Source organism: Oryctolagus cuniculus, chromosome 2 (assembly GCF_964237555.1).
Source record: "Oryctolagus cuniculus chromosome 2, mOryCun1.1, whole genome shotgun sequence".
NCBI lineage: Eukaryota > Metazoa > Chordata > Mammalia > Lagomorpha > Leporidae > Oryctolagus > Oryctolagus cuniculus.
The window spans coordinates 117,854,097-117,866,954 of record NC_091433.1 but is presented as its reverse complement, the minus strand read 5'-3'; the positions used below and the strand labels follow the sequence as shown (position 1 = coordinate 117,866,954).

Here is a 12,858-nt window from a genome sequence, read left to right as displayed (position 1 = left end):
AGATGTGTTTCTTGTAGGCAGCAAATAGATGGGTTTTCTTTTTCAATCCATTCATCCAGTCTGTGTCTTTTAGCTGGAGAGTTGAGGCCATTTACATTCAAGGTGACTATTGATAAGTAACGACTTTACCCTGCCATTTTTCCAAAAATATTCCTATTTTTACTTTGAATTTCCTTTTGAACTTTTACTGAGAGATTTTCTTCTTTTACCTTATTTCATAGTGATGACCATGTTTCTGTGTTTCTGTGTGCAGCACATCCTTAAGCATCTCTTGTAGGGCTGAATGGGTGGTGACAAATTCTTTCAATTTCTGTTTGTTATGGAAGGTCTTTATTTCACCTTCATTCATAAATGAAAGCTTTGCAGGCTACTATATTCTGGGTTGACAGTTCTCTTCTCTTAAGATTTGGGCTATATCTCGCCATTCCCTCATAGCCTGTAGGGTTTCTGATGAGAAAGTCTGCTGTGAGTCAAATTGGAGCTCCTCTGAAAGTAATCTGGTGTTTCGTTCATGCACATTTTAGAATCTTCTCTTTATGTTTTACTGTGGAGAGTTTGACTACAATGTGTTGTGGTGAAGATCTTGTCTGGTCATGTCTATAGGAGTTCTATGTGCTTTCTGTACTTGGATGTCCCTTTCTTTCTCCAAATTAGAGAAGTTTTCTGTTATTATTTCACTAAAAAGGGCCTTATAATCCTTCTCTCTTTCCACACCTTCAGGTACTCCTAGAACCCTTATTGTGATATCTGATAGTATCTCAACAGTATTTTTTAGTTTTCTAATTTCCTCTTCTTATTTTTGATCTGAATGTAAAATTTCCAGAGATTTATATTTTAAAAAAAAAAAATGTATTCACTTACTTGAAAGACAATTGCAGGGAGAGCAAGTCTTCCATCCATTGATTCACTCTCCAAAACTCTGGCACTCCAACAATGGCCAGAGCTGCTCCAATCAGAAGCCAGGAGTTTCTTCCAAGTCTCCCACATGGGTTCAGGGACCAAAAGACTTGGGCCATCTTCCACTGCTTTCCCAGGCCACAGCAGAGAGCTGGATTGGAAGTGGAGCAGCTGGGACTCAGACCAGCATCCATATGGGATGCTGGCAATGCAGAGGGTGGCTTTACCCACTATGCCACAGCACCAGCCCAGAGTTTTGTCTTCTAACTTAGATACATATTCTTTCTTCTGCTTCACCAAGTCTGTTGTTAAGGCTTTCCATTGAAGCCTTCATTTGTTCTATTAAGTTCTTCATTTCCAAGATTTCATTTTGATTTCTCTGTAAGATCTCAGTTTCATGGGAGAAATTTTCTTTCATGTAACATACAGATTTCATTAGTTCATGGATTTGCTTCTGATTACTTCTAAGTAATCCTATGATCAATTGTTTGAATTCCATTTCTGGCATTTCTTCAGTCTCGTCATCTTCACATTCTAGTATTGAGGTATTGTCTTCTTTTGGGTGCAGCATGTTGTCTTCCTTATTCTTGTTTCTTGAGTTGCTGCATTTATTATTTCCCATTTGTAGAGATATTTTGTTTTGTTTTTTCCCTGTGATGACTTTTACCTTTGGACTCTTCCTCTGTGGCTTAGTGGAGTGTCTGCTTTTTCAGTGAATACCCTGAGGTATGTGGTGGGTGTGGACAGGGAGCTCTCTGTTCAATGCTCTAGGGTGAAGGGAGTGTCCAAGGTGACACTTAGGTTGGGCATGGTAAATCTTAAAAAAAAAATCAGATGGTAAGTTTGTTCTGCTTCAGTGGTGTAGTGTCATGTCACCTCTTCTACTCAAATGAGACCAGTGCCTGGGTGTCAGCCCCTCTGGGTACAGTGTTCATCTGTGCAGCCCCAAGAACCACACAAAGGATCTTGTAGTCCTTTGTATGAACATGGGTCCCACAGCAATGACCCTCACCAGGGAGCCCCAAGCATGTAGAGCCACCCTCAGTGACTACCCAAAGTCCCAGCCATGCCCTGCACCCTCCTACACAGCCACAGTATTTTCGCAGTCCCAGCACAAGCTCACAAGCTTCCCACAGTCATGAGCACCCATCCCCCTGTCAGTTCTCCCACCCAGACTAAGGTGTGTCTACTCCTCTGGTTGCTGGACATGTGGACATGAGCTACCTCAGCTGTTAGATATGTCCAAAATGGCACCCGCCATCTCTTGGCTTGTTACAGGATGCCAGTGCAGGGTGTTCAGGGGGAACCTCTTCTAGTTTGGCAGGTACACTGTCTCCCACATGGCTCCAAGTCAGGCCCATGCCAGGCTCTTCCCGCTGCAGACTGGTCTCACTAGGGCTATCCCACAGTGGGTACAACCCCCATCCATGCTGGCTCATAAACCGCACAAAGGATCTGTGTAGCCCTCAGTGTGAGCAAGGAACCCTCTACAATGATCCACCCCAGGTAGTCATGGAGCTCCGAGCCTCTGCTACCAGACACAGTGATTGTCAAGAGATCCAGTTATACCCCCCACCCTATAATACAGTCACAGAATTCCCACAGTCACAGTGCACAGTGCTCTCACAGTCATAGGGTACAGAGAATTTCCGTCTCTGCCCCGGGGGCCTCCCCCATCCACACAGAGAGCAGAGTCGCTTCCAGAGCCAGCTGCCTTGGCAGTTCGTGCCCCAGAGCCTGTGATAGGTTGAGAGGATGGGGGCACCTACAATCCTAAGAGGGTACCAACTGCCCTGTCAGCCCTTCCAGCCAGACTCAAAATCTGTGGGAAATGTGGCCTTCTCCCTCTGGTATAATTCCCTGGTCACATGCATGAGAGCCACTGCAGACTCTACTGGTGTCAAGAGGTAGCCTTCCCCCTATCGGTGGCCTGGTGCCCTTGTGGGGAATGGAGAAAAAGAACTGTGCTTTTCATTGTTGGATTAGGTGAGTACCCTGCCCCTCTGCTATGGGTCCAGGCCAGACTCAGTCAGTGTGGTCCGTAAGGTTCTCCCTCATGCTACATCACCAGTGGCATGGGCTGCCACAGTCTGCTCCCACTTTGCTCTCAGAGGCTGGTGTCTCCTCCAGCTCCCAGATGTGTGATTTGTGTGTGATGTCCTGCTCACTGCTGCACATCAGCACTTTCCACACTGCTCCATGGCATTCTTCTTCTTTCTGTAGAGTTTCCACTGCAAACTTCTCTCTAAATCTCCCCCGGAAATTCGCTTCCTCCGCTTTTATTCTGCTGTATTCGCCTGGTCAGAATCAGCATATCTTTTCCCTATTCGGCCATTAGGGCTTTAAAGCAAGAATTGGGGCCATCTGGAAACTGCCAGGGACACACAAAGCATGCACCTGGCTGCCAGGCCTCTGTACCAACCAGAGTAAAGAAACTGTAGACAATTCTATCTCTCATCTCCTCTGCAATCTTTCAGTAAAGCATGTCATATAAAGAACTGGGGAAAGTTATAAGTTGAAAGGAAAGCACACTAATAAATTCATGTTAATGCCACCTGCTCCAGGAAGCCTCCCTGGTATTTCCAGCTGGAATTGATCTCTTCTTCCTAATTTCTGTAGCACTTTATCTGAACCTCTACTACAGCACTTGTTGATATTTACCATATTCCAAAGTGATCCAATTGCACGCCCTACCTCTTGTTAGGTTAAGTTCTATGCAGCGAGATTCTGTGACGAGATGATCTTGAAATTCCTTCTCCAGGGGTTAAACATGGCACTTAACCTAATTGGTACTCACTAAAAATGTGCTATAGTAAAAGGAAGTTCAACATTAAGCATGTAATCTTACAGTGAATTATTTCTCAGATTCAAGTCATCATTCAGAAAGTGTATGTTAGGACACAACCTATAAAATTATTTTCATTGGAGAAAAAAAAATAATTAACTAAAATGTCCCTTTGACTTTACTAAAAAAGGAGCACTCAAGGTTATATTCTTAGCCTTTTGTTAGTGTCAAAATGATTGACTGCTTAGTGTCCTACAGTCTCTTTAGATCTCAGTATTGAAATTATAAACAAGTAATGCTGGGTGTCCCATTTCCTTCTTCCTTTTGCTTAGTTGTTCGTGGGTCTCTTGATTCTCTTTTTATTCATTCTTTCTTAGTTTTTAATTTCTGGAAGTTGATTATTGATCCCTTTTTTTCCATCAAGGTTTTACATGCAAGTTGCTTAAAGAATAAAAGACTTCTATAAGGCTTGTTATAAAAAGCCACCTTGCCTGCCTTCCCCCACCCCTGGCTCCCTTCATAAAGGCAGATCCAGTGTGCCCACATCCACCTAGTAGCTCTGCTTCCACTGACGGTACTGGCACTCAGCTGTGCCTGTCTGCCTTCAGAAAACTCTCATTCTCTTCAGGAGGAAACTTCGATCTTCCTACCCAGGTAGGGACAGGGCAATCCGCTGGCTGGATGGAGTCAGGGAGAGGAATGGAGGACTTAAAATCAGTTCTTGCTTTAGGCCCTTCCCATTTCCTAAGTGCTTGTGGCTAACTCCTAAGTCTTTGGGGAAGCTTCTGTTTCACAAACGCGGTGACTCCTTGACTTTCCCCCTTTGTCCATCTTGGGAATCCACTTCCCCGGGTCTGTTTGACCACTTCCACTCTTCTGTCTGCTCCCTAGTTCCCAACACTTTATTGATAGTTCCTCTTCCATTCTCTATCTTCATGAATTCACACTGCTTTTTCAACCCCCCTTTCAGTAGAGAGTGGAGCTACATGCATGCATTTTGACTGCCATCTTCATGTATAAGATTATTACTTTCTTTCTTTGCAAAGAGTTAACTTTGAGACATTTTCTCTTTAGCATAGAGATTGGGCTGATTGTTCTTTGCCTGCATTTCTTGCCACTTCCTACCTACAGCTTAAATTCCCCTCAACTCCCAGAATCCTTTTTTAAAAATATGTCTCAGGGGTGGACATCTAGTCAAGCAGTTAAATGCCAGTTAAGACACCTGCATCCCACATTGCAGGACCTGGGTTCAGTTCCCAGCTCTGCTCCTAACTCCAGCTTCCTGCTAATACAGACCGTGGGAGAGGTAGAGGCGATGACTCAGGTAATTGAGTTCCTGCCACCCATGTAGGTTTGAGTTCCTGGCTCCAGTTTCATCCTGACCCAGTCCAACTATGTCAGGCATATGAGAAGTAAACCAACAGAGGGGAGCCCTCCCACCGCCACATCTACCTTTCAAATATACATTTCATATTCTCGAAGCACCAGTGAAACCTCAAGTTTCTATTGTATAATGTCTACAAGCAGTTGCCAAACCCAACTAAAGTATATAGTGCTTTAATATTCTCTGGCATAAAGGCAAAAATTGCCTACTTTGCTTTGCTCTTTAGCCCTGGGTTCTGTATCACCAGAGCCTTGTACTCCTCGAGGATGAAAGAAGTGTGGATTCTCATCACAACTTCCTATTTTCCTTTCATGTAGCAAAGCTTGAGTCCAGTATTGACGCTGGAGTTTCCCACTCAGCTCTACCCTTTGTTCTATGCTCCGATTCCTGAGGGGTCATTGACCAGGGAATTCTATCCTTCCTATTCTGAGACACAGCTTTTTCACCGAATCCCTCTACTCCAGTTCTCCAAGGACTGCGGTGACAGCCTAGACTTGGACCTGCCCATGTGGTAGGGAGCCGCTGGCCACACGTGGCTGTTGAGTACATGGAATGTAATTGGCCTGGGCTGACATGACACAGCGGGCTAAGCCACAGCACGTGATGATGTCATCCCATATCAGAGTGCCGGTTCAGGTCCTGGTTGCTCTGCTTCTGATCCAGCTTCCTACCAATGTGTGTGGGAGGCAGCAGAAGATGACCCAAGTGCTTGGGCCCCTGCCACCCACGGGGACCCACATGGACTTTCTGGCTGCTGGTTAGGCCTAGCCCTAGCTGTTGTAGCCATTTGGTGAATGAGCCAGCTGATGGAAGATATCCTCTCCCTCTCTCCCTCTCTCCCTCTCTCCCTCTCTCCATCTCTCTGTCACTCTTGCCTTTCAAATAGATAAATCTTTAAAAAAAAAAAAGCCAGAAAAATAGTCTAAGCTTAACAAAATGAATGTAGGGGCCGGTGCGATGGCTCAATAGGCTAATCCTCCACCTGCGGCACTGGCACACCAGGTTCTAGTCCCAGCTGGGGTGCCAGATTCTGTCCCGGTCGCTCCTCTTCCAGGCCAGCTCTCTGCTGTGGCCCGGGAGTGCAGTGGAGGATGGCCCAGGTCGTTGGGCCCTGCACCCCATGGGAGACCAGGAGAAGCACCTGGCTCTTGGCTTCGGATCAGCACGATGTGCCAGCCACAGCACGCCGGCCGCAGTGGCCATTGTGGGGTGAACCAACGGAAAAGGAAGACCTTTCTCTCTGTCTCTCACTGTCCACTCTGCCTGTCCAAAAAAAAAAAAAAAAAAAAAAAGAATGTAGGAAGTCTGAAGTCTGAATTAAGCTGCATTGTCAGTGTAAATTACATACCAGATTTCAAATATTTAATCCAAAGAAGATAGAAAACCTCTCAATAATTTATATTGATATTTATGTTGATATAATATGTTGATTATTTCAGGTCAAACAAAATACATTGTTAAAAATTGTCACTTGTTTCTTTTTACTTTTAATAAACTTAGAAGATTTAGGATTATATGTACAGCCCACATTATATTTCACCTGGGAGGCATTGGTCATGGTTCCTGCCCTGGTCCATTTTAGAGACAAAGGATATCCCCACCTAGGTAGATCCACAACTGAAAAGTTGTGGGGGCGAGGCCCCAAGAAAGGGAAACCATGGGTTTTCCAGGCTGAGGTACGATACCTTTTCCTTCCAGCTTCTCTCCAGCCCCCTCGATTGGGCATTTTCCTCAGTATCCTCTCACCCTCCCCTCCTTTCCTTTGTGTGCCCTGGGCTTCTCTCAAGGAAACAAGGGAGCAGTTGAGTGGACTGTGTTGGCACTGACATCTCAGAAGAAACTGAGTCATGCATCTCAGAAGAGCACGGCTCCACTTTGTTCAGGGCTACCATACTGCCCATTCCCTTCTGCCCATTCCTAACTCTGGAAGCAATGATGTCGGCTGAGTCAGACGAGGGTCCCCAAGACCTGAGGCTCGGTTATTCCTTCTGGGACCCCCTCATTATAATCACTAACTCACTCTGCCCATGTTCCTTAGATCTGACTGAGTGACATTCCAAAAATTCTGCTATTTCTCAGAAACCGATCCCTAAGAATTTTACTGTATGTTTGTTCAGATCACGTCCGGTGCCATTAAAACCAGGCTGAAAGAAGCAGAGTCCACGGAACAGATGATCAACGTCGCACGAGAAAAGTACCGGCCAGTGGCCACCCAGGGCTCCGTGATGTACTTTGTCATTGCAAGCCTCTCAGAGATAGACCCCATGTACCAGTATTCGTTAAAATATTTTAAACAGGTGAGCGTGCTGCTGCTGTTGTCAGTGAAATTCCTCTCTCCTGTCTTTGGCTTCCCTTTAAACCCTGTTGTTTCTTGCCTGAGACAAGCTGTGAGTCCAGTTATGGAATAAAATCCTCCGGGAGTTGGGGTCCAGACATGTAGTTCAAGGGCGGATCCCCCCACGGAGTCCTCTACAGAGAAAGAGGAGAAAGTTGCTGGCAACCTTCCCTGTCTCTTGGCTTCCTCAGCCCCCTCACTCAGCTCCCTTCTTGATTGCTTTTCTTTTTTCTTCCAGGAGTCCCCACTTTGTGCTGTTTCCTTAAGCTTGCTCTGCAGCCGTCTGGCTTCCTTGCCACTGTTAATGTTTTCAGTGTTGTAGCTCAAGGGCCTCGTAGCACTGAACTTAACCAAATTGGCCTCTGGGTTTTTTTTTTCCCAGAACTGTTGATATAACAGATTCTTCCCCAAGCCCTGGCTCTGGCTTAAAAGGATCTCTTTCCTTTGTTCCTTCCCCACAGTCGCCACAGGACTGTTTACTTTCTTGGTTTATCACATATGTGAGGTTTTCACCCCCTCCTGCCCTTTGCAGCACCATTCTGTTGTCCCGAAACCAAACTCCGTGTCCCAAAGCTTTGGCAGTGAAGGCTTCCCAGAGTGAGACGAGAACTTGCTTTGCTGATTCCACAGAAAAGCTCGGCACGCCTCTCCAGGAGCCATCTTCAGCCCTCTTCTGCCCCGGAATTTCCAGCTGGCGGGGGCCTTTTCCTAACACTGCATTCCCAGCAGTCTTCCAACCTACAACTCTACCATCTTCTGCTGACCCAGTTTTCAGGAGAATCAACGAGGACTCTCCAAAACCTCTACAATAATTGTGTGCCTCCTCCAGTCCTTTCAGTGTGGGGGAAGGGAGAGCTGTCTCTGGGGGAGGAGACTGACGCAATCAGACTGTTTTCCTTTTGCGTCCCATCATGGAGGCAGAAGGGATAGCAGAGAAGCCTGACAATGGCAGTGCAAAGCTTGGTGGGTGGGGGGCGTAAAGTACACTTCTTGGCCCTGATGTGCCTTGGACCTCTCAGGGGGCTTCCAGCTTTTAGTCTGTTCTGTTCTGTCTGGTCAGCCCAGGAGCAACACATCTTGGTCCCAGGGACTGGGCAGGCCTGCCTCCCACATTGCCGCCTCAGGCTGTGGGTCCTGAGACGTGAGTCACCTGCCCCTCTAAACCCTGTTGGAGCTTCCTGCAGTCTCCGCTGTGATGCCCCCTTACCCCGTGGCTTCCAGGCAAGACCATGGTTTCAGGCTCTGCCCAGCTTCCTCACACATCTTAGATCTGCCTTCCACACTTCTCGGGAGTTGCAGGAAATGGGTAAGGCTACCTGTGACCCTCCCATACCCCATCCTTCAACTCCTGTCTTCCCAGCGTCCTTGTAAGGTGGGACACATTTGGGTAGGGGCCTGCTCTCAAACTTTCCAGGTGGGAATGAGGGTGGAAGTGTCCTTTAAAGATCAGTTTCTCTTAATTTCAATGTGAATCCTAGCACATTCTTTCTATACCCTAAGAATTATCTTGGGGAGTGGGGGAGATACACAGCACTGTTGCACAGCAGGTTAAGCTGTTGCATAGCAGGTTAAACCGATCCAGCTCCCTGCTAATGTTCCTGGGAAAGCAGCAGACGATGGCCTGAGTACTTGGGCCCCTGCCACCCATATAGGAAAACAGGATGGAACTCTGGGCTCCTGGCTTCAGCCTGGCCCAGCCCTGGCCATACAGGGAGCGAACCAGTAGATGGAAAGCATCTCTCTCTTCCTCTCTTCTCTCTCTCTTCCCCCTCTTCTGTGTGTCACTCTGCCTTTCAAACAAAAATAAAGCTTTTTTAAAATGAGAATTGTCTTGGGGGGAGGCCAGCATTGTGGCACGGAGGGGTTAAGCTGCTCCCTGCAACCGCGGCTTCCCATTTCAGAGCTCTAGTTGGAGTCCGGCTGCTCCGTTTCCCATCCAGCTCCCTGCTCGTGGGCCTGGGAAAGCAGCAGAGGATGGGCCAAACATCTGGACCCCTGCCACCCACGTGGGAGAACCAGGTGGAGCAGGTGGAGTTGCTAGCTCCTGGCTTCAGCATGGCCCAGCTCCATCTGTTGCGGCCATTAGGGGAGGGAATCAGCAGCTGGAAAATCAATCTCTCTCCTCTCTCTCTCTTTCCTCTCTCCTCTCTCTCTCTCTCTCTCTGTCCTCTCTCCTCTCTCCTCTCTCTCTCTCCTCTCTCCCCTCTCTCTCTGCTCTCTCTCCTCTCTCTCTTTTAAAAAATTATCTTGGGGAAATGTTAAGAATAGTATATAACCTGACTTGCCCTTACATTTCCTACCCCACAGTTAAGGGTTTATCAAGTCTGAGTTGGAGATGAGAAACTAGTCCTGCCAGGTCACCTCCACTTTCTGAAATTTTCTGTCTCATATCAAGATGATCTCCTTTAAATAATATCAAGAACGTATTTGTCCATTTCTGAAAAGTAGAGAAAGGGGAGTGCAGAAAATAAATATTACAGAGCAGTTTGGGATGGATTCTAGACTTTTTCGTAGTACAGTACTCGCCCCCTGTGCTGCTATTTCATCACTGACCATAGAGGAAGAAGGGACAGGAAAGGGAAGGTAGGAGCAGGGATTTTTTTTCTTTGCAGAGACTGAATTAAATCCGAAATACTGATGCAGCTGTCTCTCACACAGCTGTTCAATGCAACAATCGAGAGTTCCAGGAAAACAGATGATCTCCAGCACCGCCTGCACATCCTGCTGGAGCAGACCCTCCTAACTGCCTATGTCAATATTTCAAGAGGCCTCTTTGAACAGCATAAGCTCATCTACAGCTTCATGCTCTGCGTGGAGATCATGCGCCAGCAGGGATTCCTAACAGAAACTGAGTGGAATTTCTTCCTCCGGGGTTCTGCAGGAATGGAAAAGGTACTTGTTTTGCTCTGAGGAGGGGAAGGTTGTTCTAGATGCAGCCCACAAGCACCTGCTAGTGCTCCAAGGTGACTCTGGTGGCTGAAGGTTACATGCTTGGCCGTGTGGTCCAGTGGAGAGGGAGTTGTGGCTCAGGAGGCCCCATTACTACTCAGCTCTGCCTCCACTGTGTACTGTGGTAATGCTTTACCTCTTTCACACTGATGTCTGCACATGTCGAAAAGGGATGTCAGCAGTGACCAGTCAGCTAATAGATATGAACATGCCCTGAAAAGCTGGTCATCTTACAGATGGGAAGAGGAAAAGTCCAAGGCTACCACTGTGGTGATGCAGGTTAAGCCGCCGTATGCAATGCCAGCATCCCGTGGCAGTTCTGGCTGCTCCACTTCCAATCCAGCTCCCTGCTAATGCACCTGGGAAAGCAGTGAAAGATGGCCCAAGTGCTTGGGCCCCTGCCACTCACATAGGAGTTTCAGGCTCCTGGCTTCAGCCTGGCCCAGCCCTGGCCATTGCAGCCATTTGGAGGCTGAACCAGTGGATGAAAAAATTTCTCTCTGCCTCAGTTCCTCTGTCTTTCAAATAAATAAGTGACTCTTTTTGTTAAAAATCCAGTAAAAGTTGGAATTCACAGATTTTGCAATACCATTTGTGGCGTCATGGCCTCTCTTGCCTAGATGTCTCTTAATACAAAGTATAAGAATACAGTGACTTGACTGTCACCTCCTGTGATACAGCAGTATGAGTTCTGCTGTAGTCGCCTTCACTTTTATCCTTTTGTCTAACTTGCTCCAGCCCATTCAAGTGGGCTGAGTAGCCCAGAAACCTAGGGTTCCTTAGTCATGAGCCTCCGAACTTTGCCTGCAGTTCCGTTTCCACTCTAGCCTAAGCTCCTGACTCTATCCTGCCAGTCTGGAACCCCACCCTTTTTCCCCGCAGACCTGACATCTGCACCAGTTTGCCAGTACTTGAACCTCGGCACATCACTGGGAGGCTGGACTTGACGTTTCTGTGTGACTCTCAGTGCCCCATGTGCGCAAGACAAGCCCAGACCAGATCTCTCCACCATGAAGTGGGCATGGGTGTCTTAATTTCTATTCCATGTGCTTGCCTTACACAGAGATAAGAATTGTAAACAAGGTGTCGTAGCACACACAGGTAGGGACTTACTTAATAGTGGGAGAGAAAGCATATATTCATGAGAGAGAGTGAGCCACCTCCCACAGAGAAACACCCATCATGAGTGGGCCAGAGGGCTGCCCAGAGAGAAAGCCTGAATAGCACACCCAACCATGGTCTGTGGCCAAAAGAGAATTCTTCCCATCTCAGCCTCTCTTATGAGGTGGGAGTTGGCGCCTGAATACTCATGAAGGTGTATGGGAATTTCAATAATTTATTTTTTATATTACTAATGTAATTATTTCAGAGGGCCATGGGCCGGTGCCCATACAAGATGGCAACTTTAATAAAATGCACATATCCCAACTCTCCACAAACTGATTATTTCCCCATTTCTCTCTCTCATTCTCTGGGCCTCCCCATTCCCTAAAACACAACAGTATTGAAATGAGACCAATTAATAATCCTGCCATGGTCTCTAAGTGCCTAAGTGAGAGAAAGAGTTACACTGCTCTCACTAGAATTGAAAAGCTAGAAATGATTAAGCCTCGTGAGGAAGGCCTGTTGAAAGCTAAGATAGGCTGAAATCGCAGCCTCTTGCACCTGCTAGCTAAGCAGTGAACACAAAGGAAAAGTTCCTGAAAGAAACTGAAGGTGCAACTCTGGTAAACACACGAATGATAAGAAAGTAAAACAGTCTTACTGCTGATAACGGAGAAAGTTGTGGAGGCCTGGATAGAACACCAAACCAGCCACAACATGTCCTTCACCAAAGCCTAACACAGACCAAGGCCCCAGCTCTTCAATTCAAGGAAGGTTGAAAGAGGAGAGGGAGCGGCAGAAGAAAAGTTTGGAGCTAGCGGAGGTTGGCTCGTGAAGTTTAAGGAAAGAAGCCTTCCCCGTGACACAGAAGCGCAAGTGCTGGTGCAGACTCTGCAGAATATCATTCAGAAGCTCCACCTACGATAGCTGATGAAAGTTGCTACGCTAAACAACGGGTGTTTCAGTTGACAAAGCAACCTTATGCAGGAAGAAGATGCCGTCTAGGACTTTCATAGCTAAAGAGGAGAAGGAAGCTTCCAAGGACGAACTGACTTGCTAGAGGCAATGCAGCTTGTAGCTTTAAGTTGAAACAAGTCCCGTGTTAAGATCTTACCACTTGGAAAATAAAAAAATAATAAGTTCCTTCCAAAATAAGGTTATAATGCACCAGATCACTCAGCACCTCTGATGCAGAAAGACACATGAATGAATGTTGTTTTCATGCCTCTTAACATAACCTGCATTCTGCAGTCCATTGTTCAAGGAAAAATTCAAGTTTCACTACTTATTATCTACAGAATATATTTCACACCGTTATAGCTGCCATAAATAGTGATTCCTCTGAATCTGGACAAAGCAAATCAAAAACCTTCTGGAAAAGTCACCACTCAGGGTGACATTAAG

At 46.7% G+C, this 12,858-nt stretch overlaps 1 protein-coding gene across 1 annotated transcript in view; it reads left to right on the top strand.

The window, feature by feature from the left end:
- DNAH6 (dynein axonemal heavy chain 6) overlaps positions 1-12,858 on the top strand; it is a 315,521-nt gene that overhangs the window by 245,928 nt on the left and 56,735 nt on the right. Inside the window, exons 60-61 of the mRNA XM_008254187.4 lie at positions 7,184-7,363; positions 10,060-10,293. Of these exons, the coding sequence (XP_008252409.2) occupies positions 7,184-7,363; positions 10,060-10,293 (414 nt within the window). The remainder of the gene's footprint in view (positions 1-7,183; positions 7,364-10,059; positions 10,294-12,858) is intronic.